A 27,871-nucleotide genomic window follows, 5' to 3' on the forward strand; every position below is an offset into this window, starting at 1 on the left:
GGCCGACAGTGTGTCATTTGAGGTAAAGGTGGCATCCTAAGCGCTGAGAGGAACTAAGCACAAACTACAGGCCCAGTCCATCCTCGCGTCCGCAGAAGAAGAGGAATCCCGCCCACTGTACGGATGCCGCATTAAAATTGGCCGCGCTTGCGCGTTGACGTTCCTTTTTTTCTTGGAAGTAAGTACTGCATGGAGCGTGTTTGAACTGTGACGAAAGATTACACAGAACTTTCCTGTCTTGATGTTGTGTTTAAAACGCTGTCGGGTTCGAACGCGTGCGTCTCGCTGTTGAACGTAGCCGGCTTGTCTTGAGAAAGAGCGTTGCGGTGGTTCTTTAAGGAGCGGCTCTCTAGTTCGCAGGCCGCGAGCAAGCACAGCACAGCACGCGCGAGGCCTTTCCCCGCGCGCAGTGACCTAACCGTTAACTGAAAAGAGGCACGTGAGAAACTTTGGCTTAACCGCACGAGACCCGTTTTCTCCGCTTTGTTTGTTACGTTAATAGTTTACCAGTCGTGGTCGTTGTTATATTATGTGTTTCAAATGTTATTTTATTGTACGGAAGAACGGGGCGTTAGCCTCTTAGCAGAGTCATTGATCAGCGGCGAAACCACGTTGACGTGCGCCACGCGAATTAGACCCGTTTCACGCGGTTTACGGTTCGCTTTTCTGTAAACGGTGCTGTGGAATTAACGAGTTCCTCCGCTTATTACGGTTGTAGTGAGTGTTTCTGGTTAAAGCGTTATAACTCACATTAGCATACCTAACGTTAGCCCAGAGAGAGTCCATCTGGCCTGGTTCGGCGTGGTCTTTGTGTTAATTGAGTGCAAAATAACGGCTGTAAAGTGTCATTTGAGGCTCGTTACGTGTTTAACGATACATTTGATAGCGTGAACGACTGTTAGTTGAAGTTTGATCGAGTTTAGTCGTTAATTTGAATCGGATCCGTTATGTGGTGAAATTAGAGCAGCGTGATGCGGCAGGTTTGGCTGCTAATGCAAACAGAAATCGATGTCTTTTCGATTTTCAAGAACTGTTGAACTTTAGTAAATGGTTCATAGTAAACTACACTTTATCTTGCGCTATTAAGTTTGTAAGCCTGACTATAGCCAACTCGTACAGTGGAAAGTTTACGCATTCACACGTGACTTAACCATGATGTTCTTGTGATTGAGACCATTTTTAAATGAAAACGTAACGTTACTAATTTTCCACACGTCCTGTTTCTTTTTTTTTTCTTCCAGTGCCCCTTGTTTAGATCCCCATCATGGCAGATCCAGATCTTGATTTCACCAGCGGAGATGCCGGGGCTTCAACCACCTACCCCATGCAGTGCAGTGCCCTGCGCAAGAACGGATTCGTGGTTCTGAAGGGTCGCCCCTGCAAAATTGTGGAAATGTCCACTTCTAAGACTGGCAAGCATGGTCATGCAAAGGTAATATTTTGATATCATTCTTTTGCATGGCTGTTTTTAACCTACTAGTGTTATTAGTGTTAAGTACTCCAATCTTTGTTTGCAGGTTCACATGGTTGGAATTGACATTTTCACAAATAAGAAGTATGAAGATATCTGCCCCTCCACCCACAACATGGACGTGCCTAACACCAAAAGAAATGACTACCAGGTGAGATGTACATGGCTTTGTAAAATTCAAGCTTTATAGGGGGAAATTCACATGTAATGTGCTTTCTAGTGGGAGTTCATGTACTTCATTTACCCTAAAGTTCTGAATTTTAGTTGTGTGTAATAAAGGCAAACTTTGGTAAACTCTCTAAAATGGTGACTTCGGCCAGTTTATTCAGGATTCAAATATCACCATGCTTTCCATTATTGTTCTTGATTGCATTGAATAATGTTTTGGTCATTTTAATTAGCTGGAAAATTAAATTTGCTAGTTTTAGGTAAGGTGAAATGATTGAAGTTATTGTTTTGCTGTGGCATGTGGAGCAATATTACAGACTTTGTGGGCTCTGTTGCTCTGCCTATGATTTAATTTTAGTATGTTACAATTGTATATAATTTAAATTATGTAATAGTATATGATAGGATTTAATGTTTTTTATATATATATACATATATATTCATATATATATGCACAATACATTATAATAACACATTATATATAGTGTATATATGTTTGTTTGTTAAATTAAGTTATTGGTTCATTGCAGCTTATTTTGCTGAGGTTTTTTTTTTCTGTAGTGAATAATTTTGACTTAATTGGTTGCCTGAGAATCTTTTCCACCAGTGCAATTAAATGATGATACTTTAGCTAGATTCTTATTCCATTTCTTTTTCTTTAAAATAAATTTGTTTTGCTCTAGGTGGTTGACATCAGCGAGGGATTCCTTTCTCTTATGATGGACAACGGAGACGTGCGTGAAGACCTGCGTGTGCCAGAAGGTGACCTGGGCAAAGAAATTGAAAGCAAATTTGCAGCTGGTGAAGAGATGCTGGTAAGTGCACCAGTTTGAATGAATGCATTTAATCCTTTAGCTGTTTGTTTTTTTTTTTTTTTGGTCCCTGTAGCCCGCTCATTGTTTTCTTTGTTTGGCAGGTTACTGTGCTTTCAGCTATGGGTGAAGAATCTGCAGTGGCTGTCAAACCCATGACCAAATAGGAAGAAAGACTGGGCTGCTCAGGCTGCAACATGCTACACTTTAACAAATCTCTTGCATTTGTTTTTTTGGTTTTATTTGTCACCAAAGCTATGGCCTTCACAAGCAACCTCAAATTTTTTTTGTTGTGATTGTATTCCTTTTTTCTCCTTCCAATACTGTGCTGGACTTGTTGGGTCAGTTGGCATTCTCTCGGGTAAGAGGTTTAATACTGTCAGTGTGTTTACCCCCTCAATCTCCCCCCTTTTTCCCCCTCAAGTTTTTACCACTTACATTCCTGAAAGTTAAATAATGGGATCCATTTTTCCTTTTGTATTCTTGAATTTCTTAATAGTAATTAGTGTGCAGGATTTACGCAAGGTGTTGTGAAGAGAGGAAGCCCCAACTGACACTGAATTTTTTTTTTTTTTTTTTTTTCCCCTTCTCCCTCTCTGGGTGCCATACTTTTACTTTTGTCCTTACATGATCTACGCCATGCTGGCACTATAGTTAATTTCTCTCAATTTAATGCCCCCAAAGTGAGATGCACACTGGTAGTTGGCACTTCCTTGTACTTGGTACTTTTAAAAGTACCTTCTCAAGTAAAACCGCTATGACCGAGAAATAAACTCCAGCGAAATGTCCCCTTAAATGCCAGTCTCTAATTGTTCAGAAGTGGAAAGGATGTGATGGCCATGTGCGAATACCTCTGTAACACAATAGCAGCCAGCTTGATTTTGGCTGTCATTGATGACCTTAAATAAAGTGTTGAAGCCTGTATTTGTCTCCAGGTAAGCTCTTATCAGTGCTGCCCCAGAATGAGCTTGAGGACTAAATCTTTGTGAATTCTAATCTTCCTTTGTTCACTCGAGGCCTTTGTCACATGACTGGAGAGAGCAAAAAATAAAAACTTAATAGATTACCTTTTCTTTTTTTTTTGTTTTTATGGCACACTTGATCAGTATTAAAACAATATCCAGAAGGCTGGTTAAAGGTCTTTCTTCATAGTTATAGCAGATTTTCGTCTGGTAAAACTTAACACAAGAAAATCTATTACAGTCTGGGGTGAATGAATATCCTACTTATGTAAATTCAGGGAAAAATTTCCTAATCTAACTTGTCTGTGGTCATTCTGGAAAACTCCATTAAATAAGGTGCTCATGTTATTCTATAAATAGAAAGTGTTTATTTTGATGGTATGATTTTTGGTTCCTCAAAGCAGTGTTTAGTAGCACAACCTGCAATGTTTATTTTCTAAAACTAAGGTAAAATAGTACTTTTTTTTTTTTTTTTTTTAATGTATAAAAATGTTTCTAACATCTATTGTATGGTTTTAAATGTTAAATTAAAGAATTTAAATAGACAAAATGACATGGGCCATGTAATTTTAGAAAGTGAGGACGGTAACTGGGAAAGAAAAACAAAGCTTTGTTGGGTTGGGCTGCCAAATCCTCTGCATGGGAGGAGCCGAACGCCCATTTCCCATTTGTGGCCTGGTGCCCAGACAACACTGACTGAATGAAAGTATTGCAGTTCAGTATTGGAAACAGACATGTGGCACTGCAGTCTATTCAAACTCAAACTTCATCTACCTACTGGCTCCCACTGAGTACTTTCTCTGAAGTCAAAGTGAATTATATGTTGAGTAACATCTTAATGTGAATAATTCAAATGGATTAGTTTCCAGTTTTGCTGTCGTGTAGCTGAGCAACATTAAAATGAAGATTGTATCCAAACAGGAATATGTACCTATTAAATTTGTTCAAGAGCAGAAATCTGCCCAAAAACTGGCAAATCAGGTTTGTGCCCATGTGCTTCCTGAGGCCTCACCCAATTTTGCCTTGGTATGTCTGCACAATGATGTAAAGATGAGTCATGCTTCCTTAGTAGGTAAGCAGAGCCCAGTCTCTCCCTTCTCTATTCAGTGTGTGTACTGTTCACATGAATGTTTGAATAGCCTGTTTATGTTTTTGTCATGTAAATTGTATGTTAAGCCAGCTACATCCATATACAGTAATAACTACAGATCCATACAGCAGATCTATGTTTTCAATACTACAGTATGCACAAAAATGTAACCTGAAATAAAATCATTGACAAAAGCCATACACTTTAAAGTTTAAATTCTCGCACTTACATGGTGAAACAGAAATGCTATATGATACAATTTTATATTAAAATGTTATACAATAATATTTTTTTTAATAAATATTGTACAAATATAACTCTTCACACTCAAAATGAACAATATCCGTGAATCGGTTCTTTCGATCAGTTCGTTTCAAAGAACCGGTTCAAAAAACTGATTCTTTAACGTCAGATATATCCCCAGAAAAGTACGTTTTTATTGTAACGTTCTACTATTCAGCTTTCTTTTCTCCCTGTCGGTGAAATCTTTGGAACAAATCGGTTGTGTTACGTTCAACTGATTAATTCAAATGATCCGACTCACTCAAACGAGCGATTCATTCACAAATAACTAAACCAAAAAGTCCTCATGAATCCTCCCTAACCGGCAGCCAATCAAATGCGAGAAAATTTTGTGAACTCTTGCGCGGACTTACGCCACTTCCTCTTTCAAGCCAACCTCACCAAGATGGCACCGGTACGTTTCGACCGAAGACCGGTCTTAATGGTTAAATGCATTGTATTTTTCGTTTCGTGTGATTAAAATATGAGATATATGACATTTATATGTACTATGTTAACCAGAGTTAGTTTTTGCAAAAGGGAAAATGTATTAATCCATTAGTTTTGACTTTCTAGTGGGAGACACGTGTATGAGCGGTTTAGCATGACAGAACCGTTCAAACGCATTTAGTTATAAGAGAATTACAGTAGTGCGTTTCATAATGTGTTCAGTTGTTTTTATAAGATTGAGTTTATAAACATGAATTATGAGTGCAGTATTAAACTGAGAAAGTAGATGTTTAATTTAGGATTTATATATAAACTAAAAATATACGTTTGTTTTTTTTAGAAAAGGCAGACTTTTGTGAAAAAGAATAAAAAGGGCGCTGCCTGGAAGTTCACCCTTGATTGTACTCACCCTGTGGAGGATGGGATCCTTGACTCTGCCAACTTTGTAAGTTGTATAAAAAAAAAAAAATACACAATTGATGATAGAAACACATCACTTCTATTTATAGTCAGGGTTCTTGTGGGCATGGAAAACCTGAAGATGTAATGAAATTTCCAGACATGGTATAAATTCATTAACATTTCTGTTTGAATTGGCTAGAAAACCAAATGAATGCTTTATTTGTTCCTGTTAGAAGGATCTGTACATTAAAATTATGTTCCTTTAAATCTATTAGTTTCTGATCCAAACACACATAAGTTGTTTTTTAAAATAATAAAGTATCCTTTAATGATAGTCATGATTTCTGTTCAGGTAGTCACGTCACTAACGCTGTGCCCTAACTAGGGTTCCCTTCCCTAGTTAAATGCCTAGGGTTCTCTTCCCTAGTGGTCATGCTGTTTTATTACTAACAGGAAACCTTTCTGAAAGAGAAGGTGAAGGTTAATGGCAAAACAGGCAACTTGGGAAATGTAGTGCAAATTGTGCGTCAGAAGAACAAAATCAGCGTCACATCAGAGAAGCAGTTCTCTAAAAGGTGAGATTTGGTACATCAGCTGACTCGGCAGGCTTATGTTTATTATTAGTGTTCTTTGTACATATACTAACAACCCCATGTTCCTCAGGTATCTTAAGTACCTCACAAAGAAGTACCTGAAGAAGAACAACCTGCGAGACTGGCTGAGGGTGGTGGCGTCAGATAAGGAAAGCTACGAGCTGCGCTACTTCCAGATCAGTCAAGATGATGAGTCCGATGCTGATGAATGAAAGCTCTGTCTTGAAATATGTTTGAGTGTATCGAGGTCCTGTTTGAGCTGTCACATCTTCAAATGCAGGGCTGTACGTTTTTATATCTGCTTGTAAATAAAATGATACACACAGAAATTGAGTGTCATGTTTTTTCAATGGTAGTAAAGGTTTCATGTAGTGGGCTTGATTTATAATGAAGGTGGAACAAGGGTAAAAGAGTTAAAGATTCATTAACAAACATGTTGCCAGTGGTGTCTGATAAGAGCGATTATATTGCACTGATGAAACTAACTTAATCATTACAGTAGTAACAATCAATTCAATAATCAATTATTTAAATGATATAGTTGCTTTATAATTTGTTACTTTATAGTTTTTGTCATGAATGTTGAGATTTTTTAGGAATTTTGTGTAAATGTAACTATCAAACTGCATTTAATAATTTCTGAAGACACTATTCGAAGTTAAAGAATACAGAGCTCCTTTGTTTTTTCATATTTTAATAGCATCAGAGGATGCAACAACCAACTGTTTCTTTAAGCGTAGCACTACAGAGGCCATTCTCAAATGTAATTGATTTGAACGTTCTTTGAGGAAAGATAAAAACAACATGAAAAAAATGTTTGTATGTTGTGTTGTATTGAAAGTGTATTCTAAATGTGATTGATTACACATTTGACCTGTTTAAATTTGTTGTAAAATTAAGGCTATATATATATATATATATATATATATACACACACACATATATACGTTTTTTTTTTTTTCTGGTTGTTGACAGTATTTTCTGATTTATGGAGTGATAAAATGAAATATCCAAAATCCCCTCTGTACATTTATAGTGATATTAATTTTTACCCTGTTCACCTGTGGCGTCTTGCCTTTAATATTGCATTATGTTTCAAAAGAAACATGAATAGCTAAAATGCTTTCATGCTCACAATGACATATACTATAAGAAGAGCTAAAGCCATCACTGGCAGTGATACTGATCTCCCAAATGTTAACCTTGTTAATTTAATCTCACATTTGACAGCGTTAAGTTTTATCTTTAACAAATTCTTCACCTAAGGTCAAAGGTTAGTGAAAATCTTAAGCAATAGAAAGGTCTGGAATTAAATGCATTTGCATTGATATGGGTGACTTCGCTATAAAGACCTTCAGTGTGAAAGGCAGCCAGAGTTAGAGCCTTCAGCCTGTTACCAGGATGTTATCTAATGCTCTGCACAGAGAAGAGGCTGAAGCAGCACAATGGACCAGCACTGGGAGGAAACGTATTAGAGAGCGATTCCGTGCTACTTTGGCAGGACTCCTGGAGTTGGAGGTCCTGAGAGTCAGACACAAAACAATGGTGGAGACAGCCCTCGGAAAAGCCAAAGTTGATCCTACAGATTCAGCGTCAACGATTATCCAGCAAAGACAGCATCGTTACTGGGTGGATAAAGACTCGTTCAGACTAAATCTCAAACGCAGTTTTTCTGAAGAGGCTATTCACGAGGCTAGAAAATCCAAAGGACTTTGGTCATGTTCCAGTTATTCATCTGAAGACCTGCTTCTTCATCAATTCCTGATGGAAAGAAGCTGGAATGACCAAGAACTTCACGCGCACATGGAAAGTCAGTCAAGGACAAGCTCAGGTTTTTGCGACTTTGGGGACTGTGATGAAACCATCAGCTCTCTCTCCACATCTTTGGCCTCCTTGAAATACAAAACACTCTCAGAGAGGGAGAATGTTTCATGGGTGAGGAACCTCAGAGGAGCCGACCCATTTTATTACAAGAGCACAGAGGAGTTCAATCCCGTTTCTCAGATGAGACGATTCCTGAAGATGGTTTCCAATTAGTGGCGGATCTGTATCCAGACTCGCACTGGCCAGACGTTTCAGACATACTTCAACCCAAAGTTGTCTTGCAACCCACCTACCGTTCTGATCTTCCAGGTCACCAGGGCATGGAAGTGTATCGCTATCCCAGTCCACTGCATGCTGTGGCCCTGCAAAGTCCACTATATGCACCACAAAGCCCCCAGAACAACAGGGAAAAGAATGGAAGACGTTTTTCTGGAAGCTCTACAAGCTCCTTACTGAGACCAGGCTTGAAGGTTTCAGAACATTCATGCTGTCTTGCAAAAGCCACCTATTTATCATCAAACTTGCTAAGGAAACATACCAATTCTTTGAGCAGGAACATGCACTTTGAGAAGCACAAACGAGAGGAGATCATTCTGAAACGAGCCAGAGTTCAATGCCACAGTCATAGCGCTGCACCAAGAGATGGAGGCATGACCTCACGGCCAAAGAGAGGCATGCACCGCACCAACTCCTTACACAAAAGCAAACCATCCTTCTATTCTTTTCAGTCCACGCATCTGCAGAGAAACAGAGAAGATGTGTGTGAGGCTGCAATGAGCACAGCATCCACTATGCAAGCTATGAAAAGGCATCTAAATTTATTTTAGGCAAATACCTACTTGTTTTGACCAACTTGATCATGTGCAATCATGTCTTCAAAGGACTCAAAAGCTGCAAATTAAGGACATAATGCACGAGAGAAATGAAATGCAAAAGACAAAAAAAAAATGTATTAAAAACTCGTTCATTATCTGTGATCATTCAACTTGATAACTGGATGTAAAAACATTAAGTGTTCCTCTGTGATCGAATCATATTGTTATGTGGCATGTATGTTATTGCATATTCTCTTTGCAAGAAAGCTCAACTATAGAGGTTAAAATTAGTTACAAAAATACAGAAAATATATCAAAACACTTAGCTTAGCAGGTACGTCACGTGCATCCTATAATAAAACCACTCTCTTTACAACACTTTTCTCAGGTTAAATGATAGTATTAATAAATATAAGTGTTTAAAGTATGTATTTTGGTCTGTACTCACGGTTCTTAAACGTTTTCAGTTACGATATATACATTTACATCAGTAAGTGTGTCCAGAAATGGAGTTGATTTGAGGAGGCGAGGTTTCCGATCATTATCGGCAAAGCATTAAAAAATTACCTTAAATATTCCTCACATTAGTCTTAATTGAATTGTTCAATTGAATTCATTTTATTTAGCTGAATAAATTAATGTTAATTATGAACACGTTGATTTCGTTTATTTTTCTCATCTCATATTTTTACTTAACATATCCGTTCATATCCACCAGATGTCAGCAGAGATCTGTTATTTTTATATTTCAAGTTAACTGTATGGCTGTAAACGTGTAAAAATGCAATTTTAAATATGTTGTGATTCCTGCTTTGTTTTGTTCAGTCTAACTGCATTTCTAACAAAAATACATACAGGCGTTTAAACGTTTTGTCTCCTTTAAAAGTCAAATAAACTTTGACAGCTTCAGTTATGTACGAAAAATATTGTTCCACTGACCTAGCCTAGTTGGCCAAAATTCAGGTTTGTTCTAAAGAATTGACAGGCAAGAGCTTTTCCTTCAGAACATTGTCTAAAGGGGTGATTCAAAAATCATCTTTGTGATCCTGCTGTTTTCACAGAAATTGTGGGATAACAGATACTGCTGTGTGTCAACAAGTCAGAGTGCAGAAGCTATAAAAATGTGTCTGACAAGGTTTTGATGTGGGAGTCAAGGCCATGTAAAGGAAATATTTGAAAGAAAATATTGCATAGCCAAAACCAATTTTGTCACATATTGCAGAGCACTACTTTATTTTTTTAGTAGTCAAGTATGTCATAGGCACATTAACGCTATGATTCTCTACTGTGATACATGTGTCCCTTACAAAAAGGGGGAAAGAAGGCCACCACAGTGTTATACATTTATTTGACAGTGTCATTTTTTAACCTGCTTCAATTTTATTTCCTCCATGGAGCCAACACAATGGCCACAATGGTGCATTTGCAATGCATTTTGGTGATGACGGTGACTCATCTATTAAGATCCCTCTGAATATTCTTTGCACTCATTCTCATACAGTTATCATGCGTCGTTTTTAAAAACAATAAAAATGAACTCAAATAGGCTATGTGAGTAAGCTCGGCTGCGTTCGCGCACTTGCATGTAGGCTGCTGGTCACTATGAGATTGGTCACTATGGGGTCTTTGAGGCTACTACTGTATGCATGTATTTAAAATACACGGAATTAGAAAACAATTTTCACTGAAAAGGTGCTAGTAAATTACACAGTTAATTACAAAGTAATGGCATGTAACATTGAAAATAAATGTGAAATGAACTGTGTTGAGTTTAAAAAAAAATTAATCTAAACTAAATAAAAAAAACTGATTATGTTAAATCAGCACATATTTCAGTGAACTGAAAGAGTTACATATAGCAAACATGCATTTCATTAAATTTTATTGCAGGTATGACTAACGCTGGTGAAATTTTGAAAGATTGACATGACTTAGCATCGGGAAGATGCAGTTGAAATGCATTTGACCTATATTGTTAAAAGCGGTTGTTTTTGCAGAATAAGCGTGTTCACTGTTGCAGTAAGAGCTGCGATCGTTGCAAACACTTGCTGCATTCTGGCATGCTGTCGCCATGGTGATACTCCTGTTTCCTGCGGAACCTGAGATCCACTTGGGTCTCAGCCATTGGAGTTGAGTGGCAGGGTAATTAAAAATGAATTAAATGCCATAGACAAGAATTACTACAATAATAATGAAACTGATGGCTTTGTGTCTCTACTACACATGTCTTTTATTGGGAGGCTATTCAGTCTACTACCAGCTGAGTTTTTGATCTTGTTTACCTCTCAGACTACAATGAATGCACTGCAACAAGTTTATTTGATTAACTGTGTACTATAAAAGCGGTCTGTTTTCTGATTATGACAGTAATTGATGTTGCAGTTCATCATGTGTAGTATATTTCTAAGCCTTAGGAGAAAAGATCTCCTGTTTTGCTTCTTTGTGAATCATCTTGCAAAACATTAATGACCCACATTGGAATTGATCTTATATCTGTGTCCTGGTAAAATAGGCTGTAGATTTCAAACTCTTTGTTTAATCCATATCATCAGTCTCACCAGGGGAATGTAAAGTTTGTAAACAGAGTATGACAATCTAAAACAGTCCAGGAAGCTCCATCCTAGGCAGCTGTTGAATGGCGAACACATCTTTTAATAATGAATTCTCCTCTGATCACAAGGAGAAAAGCCTAAATAATTCACAATGTCTGCGCATTATGTCCCCTGCCGTCTCTTCAAGCTTTGCCTGGATTCCTCCTGTACCGCTGGACATAATGGAGAATAGATTGTAAAATCCCCACCGGTGAGTTTTTGCTCATTTTCTGCCAAGGAAAAATGTTTTCGATTTGAAACTGGACACTTCTATTTCTGTTTCGCAGAGCTATTTGTTTTACCGGAGTGGACAGAGCAGTTGCAGGCTTTACTTTGGCTCAGGTTGGAGAGAATTGTTTTTTCTATGTCTGTTTTAACAGCAATTCATTTATGGCTCAGCTCAGTATAGCACTCCTTAGTTTAACATTCAGCTCTCCCTTAAACAAACCACGGAAGATCCTCATCAATTTTATATATGGAAAGGTTACCAGTTGCACAATTTAAATGACTTATTGCATTCCAATTTAATTATGCATATAGTACATATATTTGGATTAAATCTGGGGATTTTTTGGAGTAAAATGCTGATGTTAAATATGAAGTTTATGTGCACTATTCCAGTGTTTATTCTAATAAACTATTATTATTATTATTTCTCATTATTAGAAACATCATTGCATGTTGTCACATTATGTATGACAACGGAACTGACCAAGGTGCTGAAAAAATCGTCAGGATAAACAAATTTAATTTCAGCATTTACAAGGCAGCACTGTTCAAATGCTTAATGTAAGTGTTTAGTGCATAATTCAAGCCTTTTACAAGCTTTAAGAAATCGAAAGATTCCAGTTTCAAAATCTCTCGGGATTGACATTTGACATTGTTTACAACAAAATCTAACTGACAGCCATACCATCATCAATATTTACATACTGAATTGCACTTGGTCTCCTTTCCTGCGTTATATTTACACACTGCATTATCGTTGGTAATTTCTCTAGATATATTTAATAATCTAGCTCTATCAGTGTTCATTTTATATGGCCTGTTTCTAAAAATCTGCATTGTTATAATAGTCACTAGCCACTTCCGTAAACCCAGTAAAATGCCGTAAAATTGGCCAATTGCTTTCTTCCAATAAAAATACTACATCTGCTGTTCATTGTAAATGACCTTTAAAGTCTACACCGTTTTCGTTTGGACCGTTCATACTATAGGCCTGTTCACACCCAGGATGACAACTCAAAACCACAAATTTTCACTTTTGAGTGACAGAACACCTTTTTTGCATTTTACTGCGCTGCTTTTTAAATCGTTTTCTATGTAAACATTCGCTAGACGGACGCCTTTGACCTTTGCGCTGGGTCTCGTTTCTTTTTCAGTAGGCCTATTAGTCCATGGACCAAGCCAGAATTTGGTACCACCTAAGGTGGCAAAATCTCTTTGGTACCAGTTTGTTTGTAGAGTCCATATAAGTACTTTGAAATATGGTAACCATTTCAAATGAGTAGCTTTACTAATCTTTTGGGACAATCATTATTTTAGCCATTATCGTCCTACAGTATCTGCACAGCAGGTTTGTATGAAGTCTATTGTAAGAGGTAGCCATACATCCTATATGTAGATTTTTTCAGGACAGTCGGGGCTATCCAGTTCTGACATAATTTGACATGATATTTGTTGTATACATTTTATATTAGCCTTCACATTAAATAAAACAATTTTTTGCATCTATTAAATTGTTATATTTGTATATCTATCTCAAAATATATTGATGTTAGGGGGGATATCTTTTCAGATAAGGATAGACAAGACTGTCTGTAATCTGGTGATATCAGAACCATGATGGTGGGACAATCCATGACCTAGCAATTTGAAAAAATATGTATGAACTGTATATGAAATAGTATATTATGCAACAACAACGCCTGGTGCTAGTTTCAAAACCAGATTACTCCACCATACTTTGTTGTAATGATAAGCCACTAGCATCATCTGAAAAGGTAAGTCCTGCTGTTTATTTTGATATGTTACCCTTGGAGACCACAAGCACTTTGCAACTTATTCAGCTATGACTCAGCTGTGTGAAAATGAGTAAAGAAATGACCGATGATTGCAACTTTGTTTAATTTGATGCATTTTCAAATCAAGATTACTCCGACCATCTTTGTTCTATAAGCAAGGTACTAGTGTCACTGTGAAGCAGAAGGTCCACTCTTTCATTTGATACCTGTTTTATACGATAACAACTTCGTGAATAATTAAAAAAAGATTGAGTGTGTGGAGATGCAGAGATGGAAGTAGTGCAAGAAGGCTGAAATTTCATGTGATTTCGAAATTTCACGTTCGATTACTTCACAATACTTTGTTGCACAGACTAACACATAACATAATTGGAAAAGGCTAGTCCTGATGCTATTTTTAACACGTCATATTTAAATGTTCCTTGTTCTTGATATACCGGTATTTCTGTTATTTTCAATGTGCATCACAGAATAGAGAAGTATGGCAGAACAAAGTGCAAGTGTTACAGTCAGAGTGTTTAATACACTGTTCGGATGATGACTCTAACCTTGTGGCACCTATGAATATACAGGTGCATCTCAATAAATTATAATGTTGTGGAAAAGTTCATTTATTTCAGTAATTCAACTCAAATTGTGAAACTCGTGTATTAAATAAATTCAATGCACACAGACTGAAGTAGTTTAAGTCTTTGGTTCTTTTAATTGTGATGATTTTGGCTCACATTTAACAAAATTCAACAAATCTCAACAAATTAGAATACTTCATAAGACCAATAAAAAAAACATTTTTAGTGAATTGTTGGCCTTCTGGAAAGTATGTTCATTTACTGTATATGTACTCAATACTTGGTAGGGGCTCCTTTTGCTTTAATTACTGCAGCAATGCGGCGTGGCATGGAGTCGATCAGTCTGTGGCACTGCTCAGGTGTTATGAGAGCCCAGGTTGCTCTGATAGTGGCCTTCAGCTCATCTGGATTGTTGGGTCTGATGTCTCTCATCTTCCTCTTGACAATACCCCATAGATTCTCTATGGGGTTCAGGTCAGGCGAGTTTGCTGGCCAGTCAAGCACACCAACACCATGGTCATTGAACCAGCTTTTGGTACCTTTGGCAGTGTGGGCAGGTGCCAAGTCCTGCTGGAAAATGAAATCAGCATTTCCATAAAGCTTGTCAACAGAAGGAAGCATGAAGTGCTCTAAAATTTCCTGGTAGATGGCTGCGTTGACTGTGGACTTCAGAAAACACAGTGGACCAACACCAGCAGATGACATGGCAGCCCAAATCATCACTGACTGTGGAAACTTCACACTGGACTTCAAGCAACATGGATTCTGTGCCTCTCCACTCTTCCTTCAGACTCTGGGACCTTGATTTTCAAATGAAATGCAAAATTTACTTTCATCTGAAAGGAGGACTTTGGACCACTGAGCAACAGTCCAGTTCTTTTTCTCCACAGCCCAGGTAAGACGCTTCTGACGTTGTCTCTGGTTCAGAAGTGGCTTGGTAGCCCTTTTCCTGAAGACGTCCGAGCGTGGTGATTCTTGATGCACTGACTCCAGCTTCAGTTCTCTCCTTGTGAAGCTCTCACAAGTGTTTGAATCGGCTTTGCTTGACTGTATTCTCAAGCTTGCAGTCATCCCTGTTGCTTGTGCACCTTTTCCTACCCAAATTCTTCCTTCCAGTCAACTTTGCATTTAATATGCTTTGATACAGCACTCTGTAAACAGCCACACCTTTCAGTAATGACCCTCTGTGACTTACCCTCTTTGTGGAGGGTGTCAATGTTCGTCTTCTGGATCATTGCCAAGTCAGCAGTCTTCTCTATTATTGTGGTTTCAAAGAACAAGAGATACCCAGAATTTATACTGTAGGGATGGTCATTTATTCAAACTCAAATGTAAATATTCTAATATTTTGAGATACTGATTTTTGAATTTCATGAGCTGTAAGCTCTAATCATCAAAATTAAAACAAAAAAAAAACTTTTGATATGTTTTACTTTACATGCAATGAATCTAAAATATATGAAAGTTTCACTTTTTGAAATAACTTACAAGAAAAAAACTTTTTCACAACATTCTAATTTATTGAGATGCACCTGTAGATTCATGGAACATACTACTCAGAGCAGCTAAAATAAGAGGCTCCAGCCCCATCCTTGATCTTGCTAAAGACCTACCTGAAGGTAGCATACCATCAGTATTGTATCACAGGAAATGTCGTAGCATCTTCACTATGAAGAAACTGCACTCCTACATCTCTAGTGGAGTTTCTTCAGATACTCCTAACAGGTTCATTCATTTACAATGCAGGAGAGCGCAGAAATGTGCAAGCTACAAACCTGCAGCAATCAGAGGGAGGAGGAGGAGGAGGATACTGATGTCATGAAACTAGTTGAATATGATGATGATGACGATGATGATGAATAAACAGAAACAGTTTGCAATGACCAAATAAGCTTATGAACAAGGTAGAATTATGTTGTTTTTCTTTGTATGACATGCTCTGTTCAAATAAAGTTACAAGATATTTTCATTATCTGGCTCAACGGTTAGTGTCATTGAAGGCTGATTTCTGTGACAAAGCTACCACTAACAAAAGGTTATCATGTTGTAATATCATCTAGAGATATGGACTTAAAAAAAAATCAAACTAGAATTTGCCACCTTGGGTGGTACCAATTAGTGAAAAATGTGGCCTGGGCCCATGGACTATATCTTGCACATGTGTGGCATGTTTAAATTTAAACGGGTCTCGAAACCCTGCAACGCGGAATAATGGTGTCATTTCCTTCTGAACTTTATGACTGGCCGAAAGCAGACTTCTAAATTTAGCATACTAATCTTACGGCTTAAATATCATATTGTTTCTGTTACAAGGAACAGCATTTTGCTGGAGCTCTGTGTAATTGTGACTGTACTGATGTCTGGCTTCTCTCTTGATATATACATGCCATTCATCTCTCTTCCTTATAATCTGTTTCCTATCCCTTGCTCTGGAGTCTGATGACGTCAGTTCTTTTGTCAGGAGCAAATGTAATCAGAGATCCTTTTTAAGACTTCATGAATCATTTCTACACACAGAAGACGAGAGCCGACCTTTATCTTATATATTTGTCTATAAATTGTGAAGAGTATTTACTGTGCACATATTATTGCTTTGTAAATGTATTTGTATTCAGAATTGCTGACTGGAAAGGTCATATCTGTCTTCTGTGACCTGCAATGCTTGATTTTCTTTGCTGTTTAACGCTTAAAAACTTTTCCATTTCCAGTTATTCACTTAATTCGGGCAGGTGAAATGAGAAACAGAAAAGTGAATGGGTTACTCAGACCATAATATAATTATAATGTCTATAATACGGCACTATTATGGAGACACCTGAGAGTGTTTGACATCTGGTCTCTCGCTCTCATTCTCTCTCTCTTTCAAACTCCAAAGATATTGCGGATATAAGTTCCCTCTGTATCTGACATCATCTGGTAAATCTCTGTCAGCCGTGCTTCAATTCCCCCTGTTTTGATAACAGATGAGATATTGTCAGGTTGTATGAAACAGATCCTGCAGGCACTGACAGAGCAGTGGGACTGGTAATTACCAACAGGCAGATCCAGCAGATCTTGGGTCTGTGATGGCAACTGCAGCTTGTCTCGGTGAACGGCAGGCCTGCATTAGATTGAAGGAAACAAGATAGCACTGTGTGGTGATGCTATCTGTGAAGGGAAAAACAAAAGAAGGCCGTGAGGAACACGGTGGATTAAAGCAGATGGAGACTGACATAGAAGATGACAGTTTAAAAATAGGCCTCATGCACATAGACAGAAGAAAGTACAGTGAAATGATGACATTAAATGTAAAAGGTTATGGATCAGGATTCCCACAATTATGAAAACCTGGAAATTTTAAGGAAAAACTGTAGTTTTTATGCCTGGAAAACTTAATTAATGGACATTATGGACAATGGAAATGAATGTACTTAAACAGGGTAAACAAAAACTAAAACCGTTAAATGAATGTTAAATGTTAACTGAAATAAAATAAAATATAAACTTACTTTATTTTAGCTAGTTTCCAAGGTAACATTTCTCTCTCTCTTTTTTTTTTTTTCAGATTAACTTGAATTACCACAATAACCAAAAAGTTAAATAAATCTGAATAAAAACTATACTGGCATATTTAAAAGAACGGAATTTAATAAAAATGGCAAAAACACATAACAAAATTACTAAAACTTTCAACTAAATCAACATGGAGGCAGAAAATATAAAAATAAAATTTAATTCAAAATATTAGGAAAATTTATAATAGTGTCTCAGTGACACTAAAATACAATTGATCTTAAAATGCATTCAAATATCATAATTTCTATAGTGAACACATTTTATGCTAAAATATGTTACTGGCATAAATGCAAGAGGATGTCATTAATTTAATATAAAAATGTTTAACATTTTTTTTACATATATAATACATACAATAATAATATTGTTTTGTTTTGTTTTAGTAAGTCTGTTGCCATTGTATTATATGTAATGAATGTATAAAATAGAGCATAAAATATGCTAAATATTCAGGAATTTTCAATTCTGACAAGAATTTTCAAAACAGGATGATGTTTGAGGCTCATCTTAAATAATATAATTTTTTAAACATAAATAATATATAATAATACAATAATTATACTGTTTTAGCAAGTCTGTTCAAAATTTATTGTTAATCTATATCTAGTTTTTTTTAATATATATATATTAATTTAGTAATATGATACATATTCTGTTTCTTTAGTAAGACTATATGTATGTAGTATATACATTTTTAATTATTGTTCACACAATTTCCATACTTGTCTGTTCCAGTAACAATAAACTGTCAATGTTATATCAACGTTTATATCATAAAGCACCAATTTGGTTCTGTTTACAGACCTCAGTACTGTTTTTCCAGGCTGAAATATGACATTCTATTCACATTGTTCTCTCTATTAGTATATCAATGTCCACTGGATATCTGATGCTCTCCATATGCTAATCTGCAAGTTTAATGAGACGTGCCACCATAGCAACATTTCACCTAAGTGAATGAAGGGACACTCTCTATTGTTTGACTATTGTAACATATTGCTCTGCAGTTTTAAACCCGGCCTGATGTTTTGTCTGAGTTGATTATGTTTCATTATCATTATATGTGATTTACATGCTTTCCTCTTTTTGTAGGATGTCATTGCGGATCCAGTATAGAGCACTATGATGATTGATCAGCTCATGGATCCTCTCTGAGACAGCGTGTGTGTGTGTGTGTGTGTGTGTGTGTGTTAGAGAGAGAGAGAGAGAGAGAGAGGAGGAGCAAAGAATAAAGCAGCAGACACTCATACAAGACAAGTTTAGAGGAAACACCTGGAACAAGACACTGGGGACAAACCTCACCCTTCTTTTATCCGAGTCTTCCTGTGCTGGAGGATGAGTGCTGTCTTTGCTAAACTGGACCCCAGGAGAATTGAGTGGGAGTCGTCCTGGTATGGACTCCACTCACGCATCCTGCGCACTAAACCTGTGGACTCCATGCAGGGGATCTCAGATGACCTTCATGGCACCAGGCTCGCTCGTGTGCTCACTACGGTGGATCTGGTGTCACTTGGGGTGGGCAGCTGCGTGGGAACTGGCATGTATGTGGTCGCCGGGCTTGTGGCTAAGGAAATGGCAGGACCTGGAGTGATCTTGTCCTTCATCATTGCAGCTGTGGCATCCATTCTGTCAGGTGAGACTTTATGACTTTTGATAGTTTATGAACAGTTTGCATTTGAATTTATAACATCAAAAAACAATGTTGGTGCTCTAACATAAATAGGCCTCTCATCTGTCCAGTCAGCTTGACAACTGCATGTTTTTTTTTTTCATGTGTCCCGAAGGCTGTATGAGAACCCCACCTGTCTGTAATCATGTCCAGCTGTGCTGTGTTTTCTGTGCTTTATTTAAATAAAATTCTTCAAATTTTAGTCTAAAGTTCACAAAACCACAGCAATAATATATGCCTTATGGGGTCTCTTAACTTACCATTAGCAGTTTTGATTTGACAGAATATTTTAAACCAGTGTAAAGTCAACCAGACCAAGACTTGACCCAGTTTTAGACCAAGAACCACAAGACTGAGACCTGTCAGTCCAAGAACCAGACTATCAATATGAATGAACTGAAATACAAATTAGAAAATAGAAATAATAAAATTGTGAATTTATTATTGATTTTTATACACAGGCCAATCAAGTTTTCACCTTGTTGCTAATAAATATATATATATTTTAATAAATTTTAAAAATAAATAAATTATATAAATATACCATATTACCACAATTATTTTCCTAATAAACAGAAAATAAAAACATAAGACTATATGTTATTTCTAAACATTAATAAACATGAAATTACTATTATTATTATTATTAATTTTCTGCATGAATTATAAATATGAATCATTTTACATTGCCAATAAAACTTTAAACATGGTCAAATTTAAATATTAATTACTTTTTGCCTAATAAACAGAAAATTAAAACATAAGACTATATTGAAATATAAAAATTAATAAGCATATTATAATTTTTATTATTATTGATACTTTTACATTGCCAATAAAACTTTAAACATATATATATATATATATATATATATATATATATATATATATATATACATAAGTTATATGTGTCCCTGGACCACAAAACTAGTCTTAAGTCACTGGGGTATATTTGTAACAATAGTCAAAAATACATTGTATTGGTAAAAATTATAGATTTTTCTTTTATGCCAAAAATTAAATACTTTACAGGACATTAAGTAAAGATCATGTTCCATGAAGATATTTTGTAAATTTCCTACTGTAAATATATAAAAACGTAATTTTTGATTAGTAATATGGACAACTTTAAAGGCGATTTTCTCAATATTTTGATTTTTTTGCACCCTCAGATTCCAGATTTTCAAATAGTTGTATCCCGGCCAAATATTGTCTGATCCTAACAAACCATACATCAATGGAAAGCTCATTTATTCAGCTTTCGAAAAATTGACCCTTATGACTGGTTTGTGGTCCAGGGTCACATATTATTAATAATAATCATTAGAAATTCTACATTAAGTTATAATTATAAATAATTTGACATACAATTTTACATAGAAACAATAAGCTGAGACCTAAATTAACGTCCATAAACGGCCACATCCATAAAATTCCAGACGTTCACTTTTAGTGTGTTTCTGCATAATGAACTTGTCAAACAGCTAATCTCAGTGATTTTCACACAGGCGTGTGCTATGCTGAGTTTGGGGTCAGAGTGCCTAAGACAACAGGCTCCGCCTACACATACAGTTATGTCACAGTGGGAGAATTTGTGGCCTTTTTCATTGGCTGGAATCTCATTTTGGAGTATTTGATTGGCACAGCAGCGGGGGCCAGTGCACTGAGCAGCATGTTCGACTCTTTAGCCAATCACACCATCAGCCGCTACATGATCAACCATCTTGGAACACTGAATGGCCTGGGTGAGTGTCTTTAGTAATCAAATACTAAACAATTCACTTGTGTGGTTGATGTGGTCTTTATCCATCCTCTGCTTCCAGGTAAGGGAGAGGAATCTTATCCAGACCTTCTGGCTCTGCTGATCGCTATGGTGGTGACGGTGATTGTGGGTTTAGGGGTGAAAAACTCTGTGAGCTTCAATAATGTGCTCAATGTTGTTAACTTGGTCGTGTGGGTCTTTATGGTGCTTGCTGGACTGTTTTTCCTTTCTGGAGCCAACTGGGAGGATGGGAGGTTTCTGCCCTATGGCTGGTCAGGGGTAAGAATGTTGACTGTATGCGAATGTGAATGCATTATTCTGTTTGTCCTTATTGAATGTGGTGTTTAGAAAAATTTGCATTCTATTAATTCATTAATTATCATTAATTATGTGCTCTGTAGGTCATGCAAGGAGCTGCAACCTGTTTCTACGCCTTCATTGGCTTTGATATTATCGCCACCACAGGAGAAGAGGCCAAGAGCCCCGACACTTCCATTCCATATGCCATAACAGCCTCTCTCGTCACCTGTCTCACAGCGTACGTCTCTGTGAGTACAGTGACTCCTCTCATACCTGAACACTGAACTGAGAAGGATATTTGTTAATTATGTTTAATTACATAATCATTTTTAACAAGTTTATCAAATATGATATTATTTCTGTTATGATTCTGCTTTCAAAGGACTTAAGACTTGAGATTAATCATGAAATGAATCCCTAGTTTTCAATAGTAAATAGAAATAATTTGAATATAATTTGCGCATTTATCTTGTTCACTGGGGGTTGTCAGGCAGTATTCTCTGTAACAATTATTCATATATTTTTTATATATACAATTTCATCAATTCATAGTGCAAACTAAATAAATCTACCAATAGTTGGTAGAAAGTAAGATACTGTACAGTTCTAATTTAAAGGTATTTTAATCATTTGCTCTAGCTTTAGTACAATAAAAAGCCAATTATTTAAGCCAAATATTTAATTTTTGCAAAATTATATAATACATTTTTGTTGCATTTATAATATCACGATTACGATCTGTTACATGAAAATATGAAAACATAGTGGTCTTTATTTTTTAAAGGGATAGCTCACCCAAAAATGAAAATTCTGTCATTAATTACTCACCCTCATGTCGTTCCAAACCCGTAAGACCTTCGTTCATCTTCAGAACACAAATGAAAGATATTTTGGATGAAATCTGAGAGCTTTCGGACCCTCCACAGACAGCAACACAACTGACATGTTCAGATATACTTTTTGTGTGCAAAGAAAACGAAACTTTATTCAACAATTTCTACTCTTACGTGTCAGACAACAACACAAAAATTATTCTCGTAGCTTCATGACATTACGATTGAACCTCTGATGTCACATGGACTATTTTAATGATGTCCTTACTACCTTTCTGGGCCTTGAACTTGCTGTCTATTCAGGGTCAGAAAGCTCTCGAATTTCATCAAAAATATCGTAATTTTTGGTGAAAACAGGTGTACAAGATATGCAAGTATTTCAGCCTATTGCGGATTCAAACAATTCAATGAATCATTCAAGCACTTCAGAGCTGGCTTTTAATTTATTTAAGCCCTATTCTGATCCCTAGAGCTGAAGACCTCTGCTCATCCTTTTTCAAATATTAATCTGAAAGCAATTTGCTTTTACCTTCCTGAGACAGATTAAATGCATCATGAGTTTTCTTATTGTGAAATGGAATTGGATGAATCTTCCTACGGCATCCATTCATCGCCATACCTTGAAATAAGATCCGGACTGAGATTGTGTGTCAAAGGACATTTCATGCCGTGTATTTTAAATCGTTGTGACAAACTGCCCCATAATAAGCATTTAACCTGTTTATATGTCTTAGGTGAGTGTGATTCTGACATTGTTGGTGCCATTTAACCTGATTGATGGCGATGCCCCGCTTATGGAGATGTTTGCTGTTCATGGCTTCCTGGCTGGGAAGTATATTGTAGCTGTGGGCGCTGTCGCAGGACTCACTGTCAGCCTGCTGGGATCTCTGTTCCCTATGCCCAGAGTCATCTATGCCATGGCAGGAGATGGGCTGCTTTTCAGGTATTTGTGTATATGCTTTTCTTTTTCAGTTTTTTTATGCTATGCATGTTTTACAAGCTTTTTACCTAAAGTTTGTTTCTGTGTTATTTTTAATACCATTGAAATGGTACTAAAAATGTTTTAGTAATTTTTTTGTTGGTTCAAAAAATTATTGGTTGTTCTTGTTGATTTACTGTAAATATGTTTATGTAGTTTTTAATCACAAAAATTTGGCCAAATTGTGTAGCCCTACAAACAAGTAGAGCAAACCTGGATTTTTTCATTTAAATTTTAAATAAAAAATGCTTATATATATATATATATATATATATTCTTTAAGTAAAAGTTTTAATAATTGTAGGTTTTGGACATTTTTCTTTTCTTTCTTTCTTTCTTTCTTTCTGTCTTTCTTTCTTTCTTTCTTTCTTTCTTTCTTTCTTTCTTTCTTTCTTTCTTTCTTTCTTTCTTTCTTTCTGTCTATATAGTATTTAATCCCAAAATTTTTGCCAAATTGTCCAGCCCTACAAACAAGCAGCACAGCAATCCTGAATGAGATTTTTTTTTTTTATCTGAAAAATTGAGATTTTCTTTTAATTAAAGTTTTTAGTAATTTATTTATTTTTTGTAATTTGTAATTTTTATTCATTTGTATGCTGATATAGTTTTTAGTCACAAAATAAAACACAAATAATCAAACCTAGAATGTTTTAAATCACATTTTTAGTAAGTTTTAGTAATTTTCCTGTAGGTTTTCGTAATTTATTTATTTTAATATACACAAGTTATATGTATATTATTTTTTAACAAATCGTTGGTCAAATTGTGCAGCCTTACAAACACATCAATCCTGGATTTTTTTAAAATCACATTTTAAATTGGAATCACAATTTTTATCAGAAAACTCACAATTATGTTTTTTAGTTAAAGTTTTTTTTTTTTTGTATAAATAGTTTTTAATCACATAATTTTGGCCAGCCCTACAAACAAGCAAAGTTTAAATTATTAAATCACATTTTAAATTGTGATCACAATTTTTATCAGAAAAAATGCATTTATATATTTTAGTTACAGTTTTAGCCATTTTATTTAATATTTTTGTCATTGTTTTCAAATGTCTGTATAGATTTAATATAATTTATATTTATTAGTTTTAGTTTAAGTACCTCAAGGTAAACTATATATATATATATATATATAATTTTATTTCAGTGAATGTTTATTTTATTTAAAGCAACAAAACAGTTTTTTACGGTTTTAGTTTTAGTTACGTATAATAACTCTGGCTTGTTTGTGTGTACGTTGCCAGGTTCCTGTCCTTTGTGAGTCCGCACACAGAGACGCCTGTGGTGGCCTGTGCTGTATCAGGCTCTCTGGCTGCTCTGCTGGCTCTTCTGGTGAGTCTTAGGGACCTGATCGAGATGATGTCCATCGGCACACTGCTGGCCTACACACTGGTGTCAGTGTGTGTGCTGCTTCTGCGATATCAGCCCGACAGAGACGGCTTCACCAGTTTCCTCACCGAGGAGGAAGAGGAGGAGCGGAAGAGGAAGGAGGAAATGATGGCAGCCAGTGAGAAGGACATGAACTCACCTGGTGGAGAAGAGTACTCCGACAACCCCTGTGGGGCCAAGAACCTCCCCTCCAAAGGAGACGATGAAACTCTGATTGAAAAGTCAGACTCTGGAGGCTACCAGTCTGATAGTTCCGGCTACGGTGTTGGAGATAACGGCACTGAGGTGGACGACTCCAATAGTCTCTTGAAGCGCATTTTGGGGTCTCATTATTACACTATACGGATGCGTTTGGGCCTGCCGAACTTGGGCGATAGGCCCACACCTGCAACAGGACGTACTGTTACTTCCTGTGTCCTCCTTTTCTTCATCTTGACCTTCTTTCTCTGGACGCTTGTCATCTATGGCTTCGACCAGGTCTCAGGAGGAGCTCGCTGGGCAATATTACCTTTTATAATGACTGTGATTGTCCTCATGGTTACTTTGGTTATTATTATTCTCCGGCAGCCTGAGAACCCTAAAAAGCTGCCCTACATGGCGCCTTGTGTGCCCTTTGTGCCCACCGCTGCCATGCTGGTGAACATTTACCTTATGCTCAAACTCTCCAGCATCACCTGGGTGCGCTTTGTGGTGTGGTGCTCACTAGGTAAGCCAGATCTTCTCTTATGTACGCTAGACATTAGGGCTACACAATTAATCGGATTAAAACCTATTATAACTTGGTATGATTATTAAATTGAAAAGGCTGCGATTAAATTAAATAAATATATGCGTTGCGTGTTAAACACAGAACTGTTCTTACATGTGAGCAGCTCATTATCAATAAAAAACAAGGTCTGATATATGATTTAACTTTTGAAGTTTTCATTTTTTCCCTCTTTTTCTACTCTATTTTATTATACAATGAATTATTACAATAATAAAATTATAATTTTTCTTTTTAAAATTTGTATTATAAATATATTGTTAAAATAAAATATTAAATAATCTGAAATAAAATTTTGTGATTTAGTAATAGTAGTAGTAATTATTATTATCATTATTAATAAATCATAAAATATTATTTAATATCATTTAATATATTTAAAATAAATCTAATAAATTATTTCATTTTACAATGAAACCTTACAATAGTAATATTTTTTATTTTTTATTTGAATTATATATATATATTATTTAAAATGTATTTAAAATAATTTAATTTATTATTTAAAAGATGATAAAAACTTATTTATAATAATAAAATGAAAGAAATATCACTACTGTAATATTTCACTTTAAGTAAGGTATTATATTATTTACATATATTATTTTTATATTATGTATTTACAATATTCTTTACATATTATTTACAATTAATATTTATATATATTTACATGTATTATTTACAGTATTATTTTTGCAATATTATATTATTTACTTTTTATTTAATGTTATTTAGATATTTATAATCCAAACAAAAACAAAGTAAGAAATATTACTATTGTGATATTTCACTGTAAAATAAAATATAGAGTTTTTTGTTTTTTTTATAGCCATACACAAAAATGGGTTTTTTTGGCGTTTACTACCTTTATTTTGATAGGCCAGTCGGTAGACAGGAAGCGAAGTGGGAGAGAGAGGGGGGCAGGATCGGGAAAGGTCCATGAGCTAGGACTCGAACTCGGGACAGCCGAAGCGCAACGGTGTTATGCTGTATGTCAGTGCACTGCCTGAGACAAAAAAAGTTTATTTCTTTAATATCGCATTTGAAATCACAATGCAAATCATGCAGCTCTACTCCATATATTCCCAATCATCTGTAAAGGCCCATTTACACCAAGAATGATAACTATAGTGATGACTATGTAAGCTGCATGCTGCAGTTTTGTCATCTGCTGACAAAATCCTCAAGCTCTGTAAGGTCGGTGGTTTCTGATTGACTGTGAATGTTTCATCATTCATAATTGGAAAACATAGTTCTGAAAGTGATTCCAAAGATATTCCTTTATGTTGTTAATGTTATAGTCATGGTGTGCACTTCCCTCTTCTCATAGAATTAGAAGGATTATTAAAACTATAGTTACAGTCATCGTCCTTGGTGTGAATGGACTTTAACTGACCCCATCTCTTCATCCTACAGGTGTGCTGATCTACTTTAGCTACGGGATGTGGAACAGCTCGCTGGAACTCAGCGCTAGAGAGGAAGCGGCTCACGCCAGCTCCTACCAGAGGTACGACACAGAGGTGGATGACAGCTTCAATGCCGATGAAGACCTCCCTCCTCAGGAGGACAAAGAGGACGGACAGTACCAGGGCTGGGCGGCTGAGGATCGCGGCTATCAGTCCCAGAAAGACTACCAGCAGCACTATGATGAACAGAGACCGTCCAACAGTCACAATTACAGAAACAAAGGCAGGACCAATAAAGGCTTTGAGGAGCTGGTCAATGAAGAGTATTCACCTGAGTGAGCAATTTACACTAAACTACTGTCGCAGTGAAGGTTGGATTTGGGTGACCATTATTTTGGCAAATAGAATATGTTGCTAGATCAATGCCGCAATACCGTAATAAGTAATAAAGACAAAACGAAAATGTGCATCATGACGATAAATTAGACAATTTTAATTAAAACTTACTGTTAGTAATACCAAGTAAAAAAAAAAAAAACACTGCAAGGATTTATAGACACCTTTATAAATAATGTAAATAAAAAAAGTTTATTAGCAGGTTAATTAACTTACCGACACATCCATGAGATTAGCATAAATAAAATCAAGTCTGTATATAAATATAACATTAAAAATGCATAAAATGTGTTTAATTTTTTTTCTCAACTAAAATGTTATTTTCTTCTACTAAAATTAGTAGCCATTTTAAAGTGAGGCTATTATTAAAGTCAGAATGAAACAGAAGCGACAGATCTTTTCTTCTGAACGGAAGAATGTTACGAAATTTGAGTAAAAAGGGTAAACAAAAAAAAAGAAACATGATGCGTGGATAAATTGTTTATTGCATTTATAAATCATGAATTTTCATTTCATGCTGACTTTAAAATAATTTCTTTTTTAATTTATATTGATATTTAATTTATATGTGACCCTGGACGACAAAACCAGTCTTAAGTGTCAATTTCGAAATTGAGATTTATACATAAGCTTTCTGTTGATGTATGGTTTGTTATGAAAGGACAATATTTGGCTGAGATACAACTATTTGAAAATCTGGAATCTGAGGGTGCAAAAAAATCAAAATATTAAGAAAATCACCTTTAAAGTTGTCCAAA

The 27,871-nt window shown here is 35.9% G+C and overlaps 3 protein-coding genes across 4 annotated transcripts; all 3 read left to right on the plus strand.

The window, feature by feature from the left end:
• The first annotated feature begins 28 nt into the window (after positions 1–28).
• eif5a (eukaryotic translation initiation factor 5A) lies at positions 29–3,130 on the plus strand. Of its 2 annotated transcripts, none has more exons than XM_058765878.1 (5): positions 29–178; positions 1,242–1,432; positions 1,518–1,622; positions 2,323–2,454; positions 2,556–3,130. In XM_058765878.1, the coding sequence occupies exons 2-5, from the start codon at positions 1,265–1,267 to the stop codon at positions 2,616–2,618; spliced, it is 468 nt and encodes a 155-aa protein (XP_058621861.1). In that variant the 5' UTR covers positions 29–178; positions 1,242–1,264; the 3' UTR covers positions 2,619–3,130. The 2 variants fall into 2 exon arrangements, with proteins under 2 accessions (XP_058621861.1, XP_058621862.1); XM_058765879.1 differs by lacking the exon at positions 29–178 and adding an exon at positions 227–435.
• Positions 3,131–5,108: 1,978 nt separating this feature from the next.
• Positions 5,109–6,575, plus strand: rpl22l1 (ribosomal protein L22-like 1). Its single transcript, XM_058764646.1, has 4 exons — positions 5,109–5,200; positions 5,576–5,680; positions 6,091–6,212; positions 6,301–6,575. The coding sequence occupies exons 1-4, from the start codon at positions 5,123–5,125 to the stop codon at positions 6,440–6,442; spliced, it is 447 nt and encodes a 148-aa protein (XP_058620629.1). The 5' UTR covers positions 5,109–5,122; the 3' UTR covers positions 6,443–6,575.
• A 12,321-nt stretch (positions 6,576–18,896) lies between these two features.
• On the plus strand, positions 18,897–27,065 carry slc7a14b (solute carrier family 7 member 14b). Its single transcript, XM_058766134.1, has 7 exons — positions 18,897–19,241; positions 20,786–21,022; positions 21,101–21,318; positions 21,441–21,587; positions 22,907–23,115; positions 24,401–25,251; positions 26,728–27,065. The coding sequence occupies exons 1-7, from the start codon at positions 18,944–18,946 to the stop codon at positions 27,054–27,056; spliced, it is 2,289 nt and encodes a 762-aa protein (XP_058622117.1). The 5' UTR covers positions 18,897–18,943; the 3' UTR covers positions 27,057–27,065.
• Positions 27,066–27,871: the final 806 nt, after the last annotated feature.

Source organism: Onychostoma macrolepis, chromosome 24 (genome assembly GCF_012432095.1).
Source record: "Onychostoma macrolepis isolate SWU-2019 chromosome 24, ASM1243209v1, whole genome shotgun sequence".
NCBI lineage: Eukaryota > Metazoa > Chordata > Actinopteri > Cypriniformes > Cyprinidae > Onychostoma > Onychostoma macrolepis.